This window comes from Lytechinus variegatus, chromosome 3 (assembly GCF_018143015.1).
Source record: "Lytechinus variegatus isolate NC3 chromosome 3, Lvar_3.0, whole genome shotgun sequence".
Classification (NCBI taxonomy): domain Eukaryota; kingdom Metazoa; phylum Echinodermata; class Echinoidea; order Temnopleuroida; family Toxopneustidae; genus Lytechinus; species Lytechinus variegatus.
The window spans coordinates 59,253,346-59,272,038 of NC_054742.1; the positions used below are offsets into that span (position 1 = coordinate 59,253,346).

The window sequence follows — 18,693 nt, forward strand, 5'->3', positions numbered from 1 at the left end:
TGACCATGCATAAAATCACAATTCTATATGATCTTTTTCACGTTTTTGTTTACGGTTTTGGAAAAAAGTAGGGGGGTGAAGCCCCCCCCCCTTTCCGCGGCCCTGATACGGACTTCATTATAAATGTATATATATATCCTGAAATCTGGAATACAGCCTGTCAAGGGTTTCTCTCTATGAGGAATTTGTTTATGAAACTAGTTTTTATTGTAAGCAATGCTGTGTTGTTGAACAATTTGTTAGCACGATTGCTCATTTACATCAAGTTCAAGTTGCCAAGTAGATTAGGCCCACTCTATAATCTGGCTGCTGAAATTGTTAATTAGCTTGTTATGTTAATTATATTTGTGATGATTGTATCACTTAAAAATTGAAGTGTGATTCATGAAAAAAATCATCATAGAAAAATTTCTGAATATACCCAGAGAATATACCGACTAAGAATTTGATTTATAATTTTACACCCATGCTTATTAGCATATTATGCTAATTAGGCTAGTTCTAACAATGATATAATTGCTTAGAAATAAATTCTAGTGTCATTCATGAACTCTTTGTCATACAAAGAACATACTAAAGAGCTTATTAGTATAGAAAATAACAAAGAAGTCTGGCATTACACATACTCTTAGTGATGAAAATCTTATAAAAGTAGGCCTATATCTGGCATCTTCAGGCTGCTTGCCCATGTGTGCATTTCAATTTATCCATTTTAAATGTCCAAATGCTTGGCATTACTAATACATTCCCCATTGCAAGGAGTCAAAATTGATAGGTAGATGTCATATTCAGGACATATTCTTTTTCATTTAGGAGCTGTATGTAATAGGAGAGAAATAAAGACAAATCTATACAATGCAATTCAATTGAATTTATTTATTTCCTCTTTCAATATTTGTATATTTACAAAGATAATATACAATTTACAAATTTACAACATATAATATATACAATTGTACAACAGCATGAAATTGAAGGTGATAGAGCCCATTAAAGATGAAATCAGGGGTGTGAGTGGTCACAAATAAACAGATCTGAAAAAAGCTGAAGAGTATTGAAAAAGTCTGAAATAGTACAGAGGAAAGCCAAATATAAGCTGAAATTCAGCTGAAAATCATAACAAAAAAACTTGAAATCAGATAAAAATCTGAACTCTCACACCCCTGTATGAAATTGAAAATCCATTTGGACAAAATTATACTCTTATGAAGTGCAAGTAGCTCCTCCATATGACATTTTCTTTGAAAATAGATAATAGTTTGATATCAGCATGTCATATATATAATCAGACATATTAGTTATCATACATACATTATTTCATACACAATTTTATGGGAAAAATATATTCAGTCATCATGAACCATTTTGAAAGGTGAATTCATAGAATTCACATTATACAATGATGACATACAGGGCAGGTGCTCGAATATTACGACGTCAAAACAAAATCTGAAATTTGAAAATCATAGCTCTTAGTCACTGATGGATTTTGTTAAACCTTCACCAAATTTTTCTGCTTTTAATAATATGCCATCTTATTGTCGGGATTAACTTTCAAGGTGATGATTGCTTTGCTTAGGTTAGTAATTTACAAGGTAGTTCTATTTATGAGATATTCCACCTGTGTGATCAGGTTAGGGCTTCATCTCATGGGTCTAAGGAATCAAGTTCAAAAGTACTGATCTGTTTTAGTTCTGACATGTATGCTACTTGAAAAGCCACAGAATACATGCTCATCAAATCAACTAAAACTTCTAATTGTGAAGATTTTGGAGCAAAGAATATTTTGCATTACAATATTTTGCAGTGATTCTTTTCATAAACACCAGGGGCTTATATTTTGCAATTGTTATCTTTCTGTTGCTCATAACATCATTGATTTTGTAATTTTTACAACTTCAGTCATCTTTAATATTATCATAGTAATAAAATGCCTGTAATGGGTAGTTAAAACAAGCTTTCATTCATATATGGTGGGAAAAAGCTAAGCAAGAAAATGTATACTCGGAAACATTGTTTCTGAACAAAGTCAAGAAACTTAGATGTATTTGCTGTAATCCAGTCAAATCAACATGAATAAAACTCATGAGTTATCATAAAATCCATCATGACTCATGAAATGAAGAAATTGGTAAAGCACAGATCACTGATTGCCATAAATGTCATCTTTGTCTGCACATCTTTTTGACAACTTATGTTAACTTGAAAAGTATCGTGCCCATTTTAGAGGCACTGGTATGGAAACAAGTCTTGCATATTAAAAATATGATAAATATAGTTGAGATTTGTTAGATCATATCTTATGATTAAGTATGTCCTATAAATCTGGTTTCTCTTGATATCCTGCTATTTCGTCCCATCCTTTCCTGCAAGTCTTGATAATCCACGCATGTTCATCATCATCTGCAGAGACAAACAATATTTCAACCATATTATTTCCAAACTCAGTTCTAAACATTTGAAAGAAGTACAACCATCAATGATTTCATATATAATAAGATACCACATTTAGAAGCATTCCTTTAGGCCTACATGTATATCCACCAACAATGTCCAGCTGATTTAGACAGAACAAAATCAAATAAACAAAATTCCTTGAAAACCAATAAAATTAAACAATTTTATGACAGAAAAAACAAATATGATAAATTCTACATAATCCTTTGTGTCACACTGAGTGACAATAATGATGATTTTCTTTAAAAATGTCCATCTAAATTCAAACTACCTATTCTATTTTTATCAAAGTGAAAATTTAATATACTTATGAGTGAAAACAGAAAAATATATCACTTCTGTTACCATGGCAGTTGCCATAATGACAAAGTTACTTAGTTGTAACCTCATTTATAAAACAGCCTTTTGGAGTTGCATACTGCAGAATTTCAGAACTCACACTCTGAACATCACACATTCTGTCTCAATATATATGAAATGATATTTGAAACCTGTGTTTTCTGCATGGTGTGCTGTAGAATGCTGCCCCTCCCCCTCCCCATACAGTAAATTTTTTCTATGTCTTACATGCCTTCTTCATATTTTGAATTGAGTTTTCAAAGTATTAAAGTATAGTCAGTCATCCAGGTTTTAAATTCGGTTTAGACCCAGATGGATTTTTTCTGTATGATTTTCCACAGGTTATATTTTAAAACCAATTGAAACCTCAGCCTGATCGATAAGAAATAATAATAATGAACTAACAATGTGACAAGGCATTGCAAAACCCACAAAAATTCCAATTGTGTAACAGAATGCCAAGATGCTTTTTGGTCCAGAGGGGTTAAATTTCATTTTAAAAAATATTTTCTAAACTTTATTACATGTACTGTTACAAGTTGGATGGACCAAACAAACACAAAGGCTGTTTGAGATTTAATTCTTGCAATTTATTCTTCTTGAAAATATAAATTTGAACTCCAATCAATGTGTTTAATTAATATTCCCTTTTTATGAACAGGATGTGACTAGTTGATGCACCGCATTTGGATATAATTGATGACCCCTATTTATGAAAACTCTATTAATCCTCTTTTTTGTAACCTTTGCACAATAGTATGAGGGAAAACAAGCTTGTAGAGATGGGTCAAATTTAAATCCATTAATTTCTGAGAAGATGCATTCTATGGCAGCAAATATGCTTTTCTTTTATTGAAGGATACATGTAGGTTCTTTTAAAGTAGTGTCTTTCGATCCTTTTAAAGTTGAGAATATCCTCTTTCGGAAGGGATCTTTAACTGGATACTTATTTCTGGAGATGTTTTGTGGGCTTTGTGGTGCCTGAGCACCAGTAGGATGATTTCAAAGTGTTGTGAAATGTCTTGAGCAGAGATGAAACAACACACGTTCCTGCGTTAACTACTTATGATCTAATCACTATACTTTTGAGGAGACATTGAATAACCTATTTCTCACCTGCATTTCGTAGGAATTTATGGTTATAATCCACAATGACTCTTGATGTTGGGTTATAGAAACCATCACCTGTATCATAGCAACCTTCTGGAATATCTCTTGGGGGGTATCCTATTCGTTAACTGTGATCGACCTATGACAAAACAAAATCATATAAATCATCAATGGACACAGAAAAACTACATTCATATCTCATCACTCCCTATGACAAGCCAAGGACAACAAAGTTACAAGAAACTATTTAAAAGCAGAAGCACACTCTGAAGTCAATAAAAAGCAGCACAAAGAATAATAATCAACATTCGTATAGCACGGTCTATCTAGGAATTTCTAATCCGAGGTGCACAAGCAAAATAGAGAGTATAAGAGAGTTTGAATGAGTTTCATAGTGCCAAGAACTAATAATATTTTAAGATTATAGATTTCAGTTTGAAAGTCAATGAAATGCAAATGAAAGTATGAAAAAAATCCATGAGGAGGAACAGTGACTAGATTTCTAAAAGTTAAATTTTCATGTGAACTTAATCACTAGTGATCTCCTTGTTTAATAAGAATGATAAAAGGTATTTATATAGGTTACTGTCATCCATGTAGAAATAATCTATTTTGAGGCACATTATTACATGGAGCTTTAACTTAAGCTGCCGTCCAGCGCTCAGCGCATTCAAGTAATTAATCCTGTTGGGTACCCATTCAACTCACCTGGGTTAAGTACAGCACTATGCAGGTAAATTTCTTGCTGTCCAAGGAAACCACACCATGGCTCAGATTCAAACCCATGTCCCTCTAATTGAAAGACATGAGTCGTAACCAATAAACTACAACGCCCCAACACTATCCATCTTTAATTCAAATATAATTGTGTTAAAAGGGTATTACAATGATGATATCATAAAAACCTTGACTTACCAGCTGGTTTGAGTCCATCACACGTCTCTGTGTAGAATCTCCTATCATAACCATCACAATACAGCCACTCTGGCTCATCGTATTCCAAACCATCAGCAAATGTGTATTTCCCCTGAATAAAGAAAGAATAAATCCACAGCCAATTACTTTACATGATTAAATGAATCCAGAACAATAACTTTCACATTTGGATCTGCAGTAATATAGAAATTAAGGGGGATTCTTGTTTTAGATTAATGCTGGGTAGAATACTAATAGTCGGGGGGGGGGGGGCCTGAAGGAGATTTAGTCAACTGATGCCAGACAAGCAAATGACCTCCTAGCTGGACAGACCCTGAACTTCACAAAATGCATTGATGCTGGGTATTAGCCGTGGTCTTTCCACCAAAATGATGTATCATATAGCCTCACAACAAATTGAAGACTTTTCACCTTTATTACAGTCTACACCGAGCCCCTAGTACCAGGGGTCTATCTGAGCCAAAACATCCATAATTATTTTCATTGAAATTTCAGAATGTGTTTTTTTTTATATAGATTCCACATTGTTCTTAATTACAATTCCTTGATTCAATTAATAATTGAAGTTTGAGGAAAAAATATAATATTCACATAAGAAAATTAGGCCATGAAATTTGTAAATTAGTTCCAGAGCTTTCTACTTTCAAATATTAATTAGCTCAATATTTAGATTAGAAACATAAATGATATCAGAGTCAAAAGAAATAAAAAATGGTACCATCAAATGTAAAGTTTGCAAAATGCAATAAGATTAAAAAACATTATTCTTTGTACTAGATATAAATATCCAAGCAAGATATTTCAATACCTAACAGAATGAGTTGTATTCATTACCGAGCATCGATCAAATTCATATTGCAAGGGATGTTTAATTACACAAAATCACTGTTGGTCATACCTCTACAGCTATGCCGTTTTCCCACGTTGCATCATACTTGCTTCCGTTTGGAAAGAACAGTGTTCCTTTACCATGGAACATGCCATCCTTCATTTCACCTTCGTACTTTGTGTCTGTTGGAAACCCGTATTTTCCTTTACCTTCCATCCTGCAAGAAATATAAATTTAACTGATTCAATACAAATGCTGCAATTCTACATGAATTATGTGCTTGACGCACTAATTACTGATTCTATTGTTTGCGGTTGTCCTCCAGTATTTGTCCAGCCATGTGTATTTTATCAATTTTACCAATCACAAATTTTTCACAATATTTTCTTAAAATTTCCATCATACACCAACACTTAGATCTAGGCCTTACAGAAGAATAAAATTTTTGCCAAGATCAATCATCTTTTAGAAGGTATCCCTTACCCTTCTTCACACCTGTGACATTTAAATGAATGGAAAGGCCCCAATATGTTTTTTATTTGGAATTGGGCCATCTTCCTTGTAGAATGTAGGCCTAGTTGTAAATTTAAATTTTGGGAGAGTGTTGCATATGATTTAGAATTAGATGTATGAATAATGAAACTATATTTATGATGCATAAATTTGTACAGTGCGGGTCTGTCCATTCGCTCACTATCCCCGCGAGTTTTACCACACTTTTTTTGTGACTGTGGCCATTCACTGGGTTAGCGAGCGATCGAGAACCCCGTCGCCACCGGCTTCGGCGGTGGCGCTCCCTTAGCTAGGGGCAGGGCGATAGCCTAGGGCCTACCTTCCGTTCTTGTGGTCACCATCATAGCTGCTGCCAGTGTATTCCATCCTTGAATTCGAGATCGGGAATTTAGGCCAAAGTCCCAACAAGTAATCCTACCAGTATTTTTATGTAGCGGTAGTACTTTTAACGACTTAATAGGCCTATATCTAACCAAGTTTAAGTTAGTAAAACAAGCTACTTCATATCTGTTGTGTGTTGTCGCTAGGTGCGATCTTTGAATGAAATAGGTGACCAAAAACAGATAATGACGTACAAAATAAGAAAGCAAATCAAAAATGAAAAATCTGTGTAGTGTGTTATTATGTGTTTGCCATTTTAAACCACAAACGCGCGTGGTGCATACTTTCTAAGTATAAAATCTCACCTGAATTTTACAATATTGTAATTAAAAAAAGTTTGGACATGACTTAAAATGTTTGAATCTGTCGACGCAAATAATCTTATCTCAACCTGTCTTTTATTTTTTTCGTTATTTTCTTCGAGATGATTAAAATAATTAACACACATATTCTAAATCAAGTCTTTTTGGAAACAATACATTGTTTTTTTAATCAATACATTAACAGTACATGCATTTATTATTGGAATGAAATATTATATTGTTTATACTGAAATAATAATTGTTATTTCTTGACTAGTACTCGCATAATTTCAAGTGTCGTCATTTAATATTCAGTAGAGGCTTTAGCTGTTTGCAGCCATTATTTAAACGTTTATTCACATTCCCTGTATACAATTTGCTTTAATGTGACACTAGCTTTATAATTATGTTGATTCGAAGTTATTGATTTATTTGAGTTATCGATTCGAGGTTGTGAAGGAAACGAATTTCCGATATGAATGAATTGACGAACTTTGAACTTTTTGAACTTTTAGCATACTTTAACAGTATGCCACCTTATTTCAGAATCCTTCAATCTACTCATGCGTGCTTCACTCTCGCATTACCTATTGATATTTTATTCATGAAGATTATATGGAAAATCTGTGTTATATAGAAATCTGGTTGTTTCTACTACTCAATTCTCCGCCACGACGAACCTCTTCCACATCATCTGTGTCATTATTATGAATAACTAGCTTCTTTTACGCAGCTATATTTTTTCAACACACAATCTTGATTGAGACTATTACCCTTATCCTCCTTATCGATCATTGGAAAATAACAATAATAACGCACAAAAACAACAATTATGACAATGATGATAACAATAATAATAACAATAATAATAATAATAATAATGATAATAATAATAACAATAATAATGATGATGATGATAATGAGGCGATATAGGCCTATACTATCATTACCCCGGCTTTAGCTCCATATAGCAGGCTGCTAAAGGCGATTGGTACAATGAAGAAATTAACCTATTATTTACCTCACCTGGGTTGAGTGCAGCATAATGTAGATCAATTTCTTGCTGAAGGTAATTGTGTCATGGCTGGGATTCGATTCCACGACCCTCGGTTTCAAAGTCCTGGACTTATCCGCTGGATGTATGCTGCAGTCACATCCCCCCCCCCCAAAGCAGCCGCTATATTCATTCTTATTCAAACCACCTAGATATTACCAAAAAAATATCAAAACGGCTGTTTCGACCCGCTGTACGAACGCCGAAGGCGAAATAAGACTGCGCCATAAAGCTCTGTCATCAGTAATTCAGTACCTATATATTTATGGTTCAAATTATCCCCCTCTTCTGTGATGCCAGGACCCCCCCCCCATACACGTCAATGTATTCAATAGATGTTTTGATTGCTTTATGATCAAAGTTTATTTAAAATATTTAAAAGCCATTGCTGTCATACAATAATTCATAAATGGACGTATTATGACCATATTCTCAGTATGCAGCGGATATAACGTTTGCAGTCAGCTAAACAGACCTCTTTGTGTGAAAAGCTTTGCATTTGTTCAGTTTTTATGTTTCCGTCAATATGATTTCTTTTCTCTTTTCTTTCCTGTAATACATGCATGTACGCATATAGTAAGTCGACTATAATTTCTTCTTTTCCAAGGGGGATCCACAATTTTACAAGCTTTGCTTTTTAGTGGATCCCCCTCATTTCCATATCCATTTATGCTCTATATTATACTGTTTTTTTTTACGAAGTAAGAATGCCCTTCTGTAAAATTGTATTTGATTTGTATTGTTTTATATTACTTTGTATTATGTTTTGATTGGAAATGAAATAAAAGAATTGAATTGAATTGAATTGAAAACGTAGGAATTTTTCATGGTCAAAATTTTGTAAGATTAGATATCGTGCGGGAGCCAATTTAAGGACTTTGAATGCATTTAAAGATTAATCCACGCATTAACAATAATCTTTTGATGATTGTACATTATTTTCATCCCCCTCTGAAAAATGGGGGGGGGGATATATCCCCACCCCCCACCCCATATACGCCCTCTATATTGTTATAATATAAAATTTGTATATATAAAATCTATTTCTCGCTTGTCATATTTTGAGGAGCCCACAATATGCAAGCTTTGCTTTTTAGTGGGATCCTCCATTTTCACAAATTATGAATCACAAATCCTTTACACAATTTTGTATGTAACTTTCTTATAACATGTCTTTCTCAAATTGATTTTATTACATTGGTATATTTTTTATGAGATTGACTTGTTATGATTGTATTAATTTGATTTATTTTTTGTTGAAAATAAAATAAATGAAATGAAAATGAAGTAATGGGAGGATTTCATCCACTTTTACGGCACTGGATCGAATCTTGAGCGGAAAGCAGGGTGGGGGTAGTCTTCTAAAGACTGAAGTTTATATAGGCTTTATTTTTTACAAACAAAATCTCAGCTGGAATACGAAGTAAACAAGAGAGTTGGAGAGAGAGAGAAAGAGAGAATGAGGATCAGTCTTTTTCAGTTGTTAATCGCTGTTTGATTGTTTTGGGGCTGTAATTATTCAGATATTTTTAATAACTACCAACATAAATATTAAATTCTCTAAATTCAGCTGGTCATCATTAATAATTAACACCCCGGATTATTCGATCCAACTGAATGGTTCGTCATAGTCATGATGAAAATTATTTTATGACGTAAGAGTCAGATAGTAAGCGGTTACAATGTACCAGCAAAAAGGCATCAAAGGCTTACATGTTTGTGGGGGGGGTTATTAAAAGGAAACAACATTTTGCTTTCAGGTCACAAGACCAACTATCACAAAACGGGAACTTCCAGGAACGGCTCTTCCTTGTCCTGATATGTAATTCTTCTCATGATATATAATTATATTGATTTAATTATATTTCATTATATTGATTATATTGATTTAAACTTGACATGCATGTAAATTTATATTTGAATCACTTATTGAATATGTATATCATTTATTCAATGCTGAATTTTGTTCATGCTCTTATTTAAATTGAATTAATTTATCTTGTAATTACTTGTATCATAAAAGTGGTAAAGAATGAAAAATAAATTGAATTGAATTGTCCACTAAGGTCGAGGGTGGCGGATTTTGATTTTTAAAAGAATTTAAGCACAATATTAAGATCCCGGTCACTTCTGCACACTTTTCACCGATTGGTTAGTCGATGAGCTATATCTTTTTTTTATGGGGGTAGAAGTATGAGGATCAAGTTATCGAAGTTTAAGTTTCCTTTAGGTTGGTCTAGAAATGGAACATTCTAAGCTCTTCTTGTAGTCATCAACAGGATGCGTATAAAAAAAATAATGCGAGTCCCAAGTGCGACTCAAGTTGTGGTGGTGTGAAGTGATGTGGAGACCTTAGACATTCCTCCTTGTCCTCTTTGATGGTATAATTTATACTTTCAAAAATCTTTTCCCTCTCTCGTGAAGAAACCCCACCAAGCATATCGACTGTTCCAAGGGAAAGTAGCCTATCATGATTTGGTGAAAGTGAGTGGAGCCACGCCAATCACTCTGTCTCTATTTTTTGTGAATGTTTGCACTAACTGGTATACAGATGGTAGGCTGGGGACTCTGTACAGTGGCGGCACCAAGGGGGTGGGGCATCCGCCCCCATCAGTCAGGATCACTGCCCCCCCCAAAAAAAAAAAAAACCTGAAAAGATGTATAGTAAAGCATAAGCATCCTACTAAAGCGGTAAATGGGCTGCAAAACAAAATATTCACTCTTCAAATTTTGAAATTTTCTCATCCATTTTATTTAGTGCTAGCTCCCAATAATATCACTCACTAGCATAAATCTTTCAGGTACTATATACAATTCAAAATTTCGCTCGCGCTTAGCGCTCGCAGTGGCTTTTGACTGAGATATGTTCAATAGAATTATGGTCCTTAAGTATCCAGTGTTCAAGTATTATTCTTCTCGCGATTAGAGTTTTCATTATTCGTTTTAGCGAGATACGCATTTTGCGTATCAATTTTTCATAAATAAAAAATTCCAGCGCTCGCATCAATATTTTAGATACCCATCCTGTTCATGATTTTTTTAAAGTGCTTAGAGCATCCAATTACCATCTCAAGATATCGAAAAATTTTAGTTCGCACTTCGCACTCACATTGTTTTATTTAATTGGCGAGATATTATCATCTCCATGACCCACTGCAAAAAGTCCATCATAACAGGTCCATTTTCAAGTCAGAAGGGCCTACATTAAACATTTTAGCTCGCACTTCGCGCTCTATTTTGTGAAAAAGGCAAAGAAATGTGTCCGGGATCGACCCCCCCCCCTAGTTTAAAAATCCTCATGACGCCACGGACTGTGGAACCGAAAAGTTTCACGACCAAGTAAAAAAAAAAAGAAAAAAAAGAGTCAAATATAATATTACTTTCGGAAAATTGGTATGTCAAAGTCGACCACAGCATCAAATTTTGGAATAAAAAAAAATCATTTTTCCTTGCTCGCTCCGCTCGCTTGCAAGTTTTTAGTTATTCCATCCCATACTCCATGTCTTGCCATTTCATTTTTTGTAGCTTTTTACTTCAATGTTTGTACATGTACTAATGCACCGAAATTCTGCATTGTTCCTGTTTTCAGCCCTAGCTGTCTTTCCATTTGGCCCGCTCTCATAGTTTTCAGGGTTGACAGGAATGACCCCCCCCCGAATCTCCATGAATACATGATTTATAAAGTGCGATCCACATCCACTTCACAATTTCTCTACACAGTGCTTTAAATAGTGCTCCCCTTTTATACCGAAATATCAAATATTTTCAGCTCGCACTTCGCGCTCGCATGATCGATTTTCATAATGAAATGAAATGTATTCAGAATGCCCAGATTCTGTCTAATACCTTGGTCACATTTACTCTACGACGGCCGTACGGCGAGTCGAAATCAGCCGTTTAACATTTGTTAGTACCAGCTACATATTGGTGGTTTTAGTAAAATGGCTGTTTTCGAGTCGCCGTACGACCGCCGTAGAGCAAATGTAACCATGGCATAACTCTAAAACACGCGCACGCATGTTTATTGACATAAGTAGCTTGATTTTTATTCAAAACGTGCTAAAATTTTCCAGTTTCTGATCAGAATTTCAAAAATTTTCCTTTTTCATGATTTACAAAATATGAATATAGTGTCCTGTTTTTAGGTCAGAAATCTCATTTCATCCGCTCACGCTTCGCGCTCTCATCAATTGTAATAGGTTATACCTATAATTACAAAAAGTGCTTAGAATGACAAATTTTTAGGTAGGAATGTAAAAAAATTTCAGCTCGCGCTTCGCGCCCGCATAATTTAATCGTTGATATATGTATCATCTTAATGACTATCTTCAAAACGATTCCTTTTCGATCAGGCCAAACGCATATTAAAAATTTCTACTGGCGCTTCGCGCTCGCAGTAATAATCAAGTTACATGCGCTTGTTCAGGTTCACAAACAATACCCATAATCTTCAATTTTCAGGTCAAAATACATGAAATACGGAGAAAAAAAATTAGCTCGCACCTCGCACTATTTGAATAAGGCTTATGAGATCATGACACATTCATGCTGTTTTATAAGAATAAAAATGACAGTTAGGATAATAGGGTAAGGAAAAGGGTGAAATAGGGAAAGGGTGAAATAGGATGGGGAAAGGATAAAATATGGTAAGGGAAATGGTGAAATAGGGAAAGGGTGAAATAGGGTAAGGGAAAGGGTGAAATAGGGAAAGGGTGAAATAGGGTAAGGGAAAGGGTGAAATAGGGAAAGGGAAAGGGTGAAATAGGGTAAGGGAAAGGGTGAAATAGGGTAAGGGAAAGGGTGAAATAGGTCAAATAGGGTAAGGGTGAAGTATAGTGAGGGTGAAGTAGGGAAAGGGTGAAATAGGGAAAGGGTGTATAGGGAAAGGGTGAAATACGGTAAGGGTGAAATAGGGAAAGGGTGAAATAGGGCAAAGGTGCACTAGGGCATTACAGATTTTTCATGATTAAAAAGGGGTATTTAGAATGCCCAAATTCTACGTCTCAATGTAAACACGCACACGCATGTCTATTCAGATGGCCTTGTTTCTTTTTTTTATTTCAAAGGGGTACTACCGGCTAAAAATATTTATATCTATATAATAGATTAAAATTCCCAGAGCAAAATGCTGAAAATGTTATAAAAATCTGATAACAAACAGTGAAGTTAATTAATTTCACAGTTTAGCAACATTTTGTGTGAATAGTGATATGCACGTAGGTTGAAGATGTCACATTTTCACTATATGAAAATTGTTTCATTTTTTTTTCATTCGAATGTGAATGATATGTCTCCCTTGTAATAAAATGAGTTGCAGCAATGAATTATGTAATACTCTAAATCAGTTGTCAATTTAATTGTTTTGGTACTTGAAGGCGAAAAAATGAATAGACCTATTTTCATATAATGAAATACAAAGTGGGGATATACAAAGGGGTGAAATAGGGCAAGGGTAAAATAGGGCAAGGGTGAAATAGGGTAAGGGTGAAATAGGGTTAAGGAAAGGGTGAATTGGGGTTAGGAAAGGGTGAAATAGGATAAGGGTGAAATAGGGTAAGGGTGAACTAGGGCAAAGGTGAACTAGGGTAAGCGTGAACTAGGGCAAAGGTGAACTAGGGCAAGGGTGAAATAGGGTAAGAGTGAAATATGGTAAGGGTGAAATAGGCTAAGGGTGAAATAGGGTGAGGGTGAAATTAATTAAATTAAATACCCAATTACCTATCCTCTTACCGACCCTCTTCAAGGTTACCTGCAAACATTCTTTATAACAGGGCCCTTTTTGATCAGGCCAGAACGTATAAAAGAAATATCCGCTCGCTCTGAACGCGCCAGCGGTAATTATACGCATCTTGTTCAGGATTGCAAACATTGATCAAAATGTTTAATTTTTAAGACAAAATACATTAAATTTCCAACAACTTTAGCTGGCGCTTCGCGCTCGCATTACTTCATTTATATCATCGATAATCCCTCCTCGGTCTTGATGTATGATGGTACCATCGAATAGATCATTTAATTCTCTTTATCCGTATATGATATGATGATGGTTCACGTGGAGGTGCAATGCCTTGAAATGTGGGGCAAGGTTAGAATTATAAAGTTGCAAAATGACACAATATTGAAAGTCACTGTTCTTGTTTCCATGGTGATGAATGAATTTCTCAGCGGCTTCTTTTGTTTTCATGCACTTTAACATCAACATTAACATGGAATCAAACACACTTCTGTACAAGCAAACAAACAACAAATAAACAAATAGTCATTTTTATTTCAAACCATGTTATCTCATAGAACATCACTACATAAACCACAACAAAACATTAAAATGAAGAAACAGGGGCTTGATTTAAATGGATTTTATCTCTATTGACACAGACAAAAGAATCATGTTCTTTTCGACCCTTCATGACTATTTCTGCTCGTTTTGCAGCTTTTTACTTCAGACTTCATCCAACACTTTTTAATCCTGCTCTTTTCGTTATAGCATGACAACAAGCATTATATCATTTTGAATGATACCAAATATGCATTATGTAAAATTTGAGTTATATTCAATTCAAATTCAATTCAAATTCAATTCAAATTCAATTCAAATAAAGCATTTATTTTCTTCCATTTCATCACGTATTTTTCTTGTAAATATAAGTTCATACATAAATCAATTTGTTATGACATGTAGGGTCTAAGGATTAATCAAATGGTCAAGAAATAACAAAGTTCTGGGTTTTTTAAAATAAGGATTGAATTTCAATAATTTCAAAAAATGAAGAGGTTTTACAGGCTAGCTTTCAAACTCACTCGACACTCCGTTTTGTTGACGATCAGCCATGCATTAAGTCTTTTGTTAACTATGCGATAGCTTCTGTGGGAAACCGGTGAAAATACGTTTATTTAATGAAATTATGGAAATACAAGCATTGTTTCGAGGGAACATAACTTTTTTACTTTTTGACCATTTTTTGTGATTAAGGTATCAAATAAAAGAGCAGATATTGAACTTTTTAGGCATGTGATTTTCTTTTTGAAATTCAGATACCCCCCGCCAAATGAGTTTTTGGTATCCTTTCTTCAAATTGTTTTTGCTCACTAATGCGTGAATGAGGAACAATAAGTAATATCAGATGAAAGAAGAGTCATTTTTCTATTGTATTTGTGATTAAGTTATGATAAATCGGTTACACTTCGTAATTCCGAAGCTTCGTAATTCCGAAGGTTCTTTATTCCGAAGGTTCGTAATTCCGAAACACGTAAATTGCCTATACCTCGATGTTCGTTAATCCGAAAACGAAAAAGGGTTCGTTAATCCGAACATTTGTGGCGTAATTCCGACGATTCGTTATTCCGAAGGTTCGATAATCCGAAAACGAAATAAGGTTCGTTAATCCGAAAACGAAATAAGGTTCGTTGTTCCGAAGGTTCGTTAATCCGAAAACGAAAAAAGGTTCGTTATTCCGAAGGTTCGTTGATCCGAAAACGAAATAAGGTTCGTTTTTCCGAAGGTTCGTTAATCCGAAAACAAAATAAGGTTCGTTAATCCGAAAACAAAATAAGGTTCGTTAATCCGAAAAATGAAAACCTGGAAAGCAGAGGCAGAGGCAAGGGGAGGGGGCGGGGGACACTGTTGCCGTTCAGTTATCATATGAGGATGGGAAGGCAAGGGCGGCCGAACGAATTTTCGTTGGGGGTAAAGCCAAAAAATGAAACTCATACGTCAAAATTGGGACTGTGGTGATATTTTCACCTGAAGATTATCATCTGCTTGAAGTCATTGTCTGTTTGATAGTGATTAAGTAGAGAATAACTTTTTTGAAGTGACTTCTTATTATGGCAAAATGTATATTTAGGCTTTATTTTTCGGGAGAGAATATAATGAGCGAGCGGCTTGGTAAAACAAATTCAAAGGTGAAGTTGTAAAACGTTTTTTGTGGTCAGTTATTCTTAAAATGACATTATTGCGAGCGTGAATCACAAGCTAAACTTTAGGTTATTTCAATAAAGATGAAAATTAGTTTTTAAAAATCCGAGCAGATTTCTGCTGTCATTAAAAAGATGTGCATCTAAATAAAGAATTAACACGAGCGCAAAACGCGAGCTTGAACATACTGACCAGAAAAGGAACCTGTTAAAGAAAGCATTTAGTGACCTCTTTAGGATGCATATTTCACCAATCGAATGAGAGTGCGAAGCGCAAGCTGAAATTTTTCAATATTCCAGCCTGAAAACTTAACTTGTATACTTTAAAAAGAGTATTTTATTTCGAAAAAACATGAAAAACGGCATATTTATTTTTGAAAAAGGAACTTTCCCATTTTGGAAAATATTAATTCCCCTGTTTTTTATTCCATTTTTGATGCCCCCTGCCTCCCTCCCGGCGGATCCAACTTTCGTCAAATAGAGGGGGGGGGGGGATTTTTTTTAGCCATATTTTCCTTGATCGGCAGTTTAAAGTTGATTTTTGTTTGTTTCTTTGAAAGTGTAGTCCTAACAGTCAATAATTAGCTTTATCCTTATAAATTAAAGTAAATATGTAATAACATGATAAACCCTTTTTAAATAATGCGAGCGCGAGCTATATATTTTTGTTAATATGATGGGCAATATGTTTGCGATCTTCAAAGCGAGATGCCTATGTAACTAAATTTAGATAATAACTGCTAGCAAGAAGCGCGAACAGAATTTTTAAATATATAAGCTCTGACCTGATCTAAAGGGGACATTTTGCAGTTAGCCATGAAGATGATGCGTGTTTTAGCCAATGGCGGCGGAACGTATTTTTTTTTTTGGGGGGGGGGGCAAAGTAAAAAAAGGGGGCCAATAGGGGCAATTTGATGCAAACGGATATTTTCACCATTAGATTATCATCTGTGTAAAGAGGTTGTGTGTTTTTGTAGTAACTAAATTGAGCACAATTTTTTAAGTGATCACTAAAGTTATATATTTACGTTTCATTTCTGCGAGCGTAGAGAGCAAGCGGTTTCGGGGAAAAAAGTCAAATCTGAAGATGTAAAATTCACCTTTTGGGTCAATACTGTTAAAAGGGCATCCTTGTGAGATGTTGCGAGTGAATCACGTGCTCAAACTTTTGGAAATTTCATGTGGGCCTAGAATTATAATATTGATATAGATATCATTTACCCAGGGAAGCCACTTCAGTTCTGAAAACTATTCTCCCAGCTATTATTATTTTTTTTTACAAGAATGCTTAGAATGTCCAGTTTTCAGGTTGGAAAATCGGAAAAATTTGGCTCACGTTTCTCGCTCGCATCAAGTATTGTTTATTGAGGAACTCATTCTATTCCTGGTTACAAAAAAGAAATATGAAATGTCCAGTTTTCAGGTTGGAATATCACAAATTTTAAGCTTGCGGTTCGCGCTCTCATTATTTAGTTCGTGAGATATATATTCTATTCATGAGTCACTAAATGCAGTCCTTAAAAGATTACTTTCTGAAGCCTGTTGCATAAAAATTTTTACCTGAGAAAACTCTGGTAAAAACTGAAAACTGAGGTTAGTCTGATTTCCACCAATGACTTTAGCACAGGGCAAAAACTCCTGTAAAAACAACCTGAGTTTTCTCAGGTAAAAAGTTTCATGCAACGGGCCCCAGGTCAGTATATAAACAAATTACAGCTCGCCCTCGCATTAATTCTTTAGAAAGATACACATCTTTCTCACGATTACAAAAAATGCTCCGAATGCTCACTTCATGTCTTGTTACATGAAATGTCTACTAGTTTCAGCTTGCGATTCGCGCTTTCAACATCTCACAAGGATCATTATTAGTATTATTTTTATTTTTATTACCAGCAGAAGCTGTTATTAAAAATGACATCCCCTCCAATACAAATCCTATTATCTAGAGGTTGCTCGCACGCTTCCAACACACTTGATCCCCTGCATCTTTAATTAAACCATTTGCTTATAGGCAGCAATTGCTCAGATAAAATCGAAATTGGCCTATGCTTGATCAGGGCGCCATTCTTAATGAAATACATGCTTTGGCCCCAACACACATCATCGATCGTTATTACTATATCATTGCATAATATCGTGTAATCTTGTAATGACAACATCGTTTTTGTTACCAAAATGAATTATTTTCATTTTCGGAAATACGAACCTTATTTAATTTTCGGATTAACGAACCTTATTTCGTTTTCGGATTAACGAACCTTATTTCGTTTTCGGATTAACGAACCTTCGGAATTACGAACCTTATTTTGTTTTCGGATTAACGAACCTTCGGAATTACGAACCTTATTTCGTTTTCGGATTAACGAACCTTCGGAATTACGAACCTTATTTCGTTTTCGGATTAACGAACCTTCGGAATTACGAACCTTCGGAATCACGAACCTTCGGAAATACGAACCTTCGGAATAAGCGAACCTTCGGAATTACGAAGCTTCGGAATTACGAATGTATGCGGATAAGGTTTCGCTTAATCTCGGTTTCGGTTTTTGTGGGACGCACTGTATACCCTAAAAGCCTCAGCTTTTAGGGTATACGTCTTCTTCCTTAAACCCTACATGTACATATCAATATTTTTTCATAACAAATTGATTTATGTATATATGAACTTATATTCACAAGAAAAATATGTGATGAAATGGAAGAAAATAAATGCTCCTATCTCAACTAATAAATACGAGCGATCTTTAGGCCTATACCCAACACGAACGTGCTCAGTTTTTAGTCTTTTTGGAGAAATCGACAAGCAATAAGCAAAACACAATAAAAAGTTCTGATAAGATTTTTTTTTCAGAGAAATA

The 18,693-nt window shown here is 34.7% G+C and overlaps 1 protein-coding gene across 1 annotated transcript; it reads right to left on the reverse strand.

Moving 5' to 3' along the window:
* Positions 1-1,090: 1,090 nt before the first annotated feature.
* Positions 1,091-6,725, reverse strand: LOC121411509 (MORN repeat-containing protein 5-like). Its single transcript, XM_041604274.1, is given in 6 exon segments — positions 1,091-2,403; positions 3,913-4,018; positions 4,020-4,045; positions 4,822-4,933; positions 5,741-5,888; positions 6,504-6,725. Coding segments are annotated over 6 exon segments (525 nt in total). The 5' UTR covers positions 6,551-6,725; the 3' UTR covers positions 1,091-2,317.
* Positions 6,726-18,693: the final 11,968 nt, after the last annotated feature.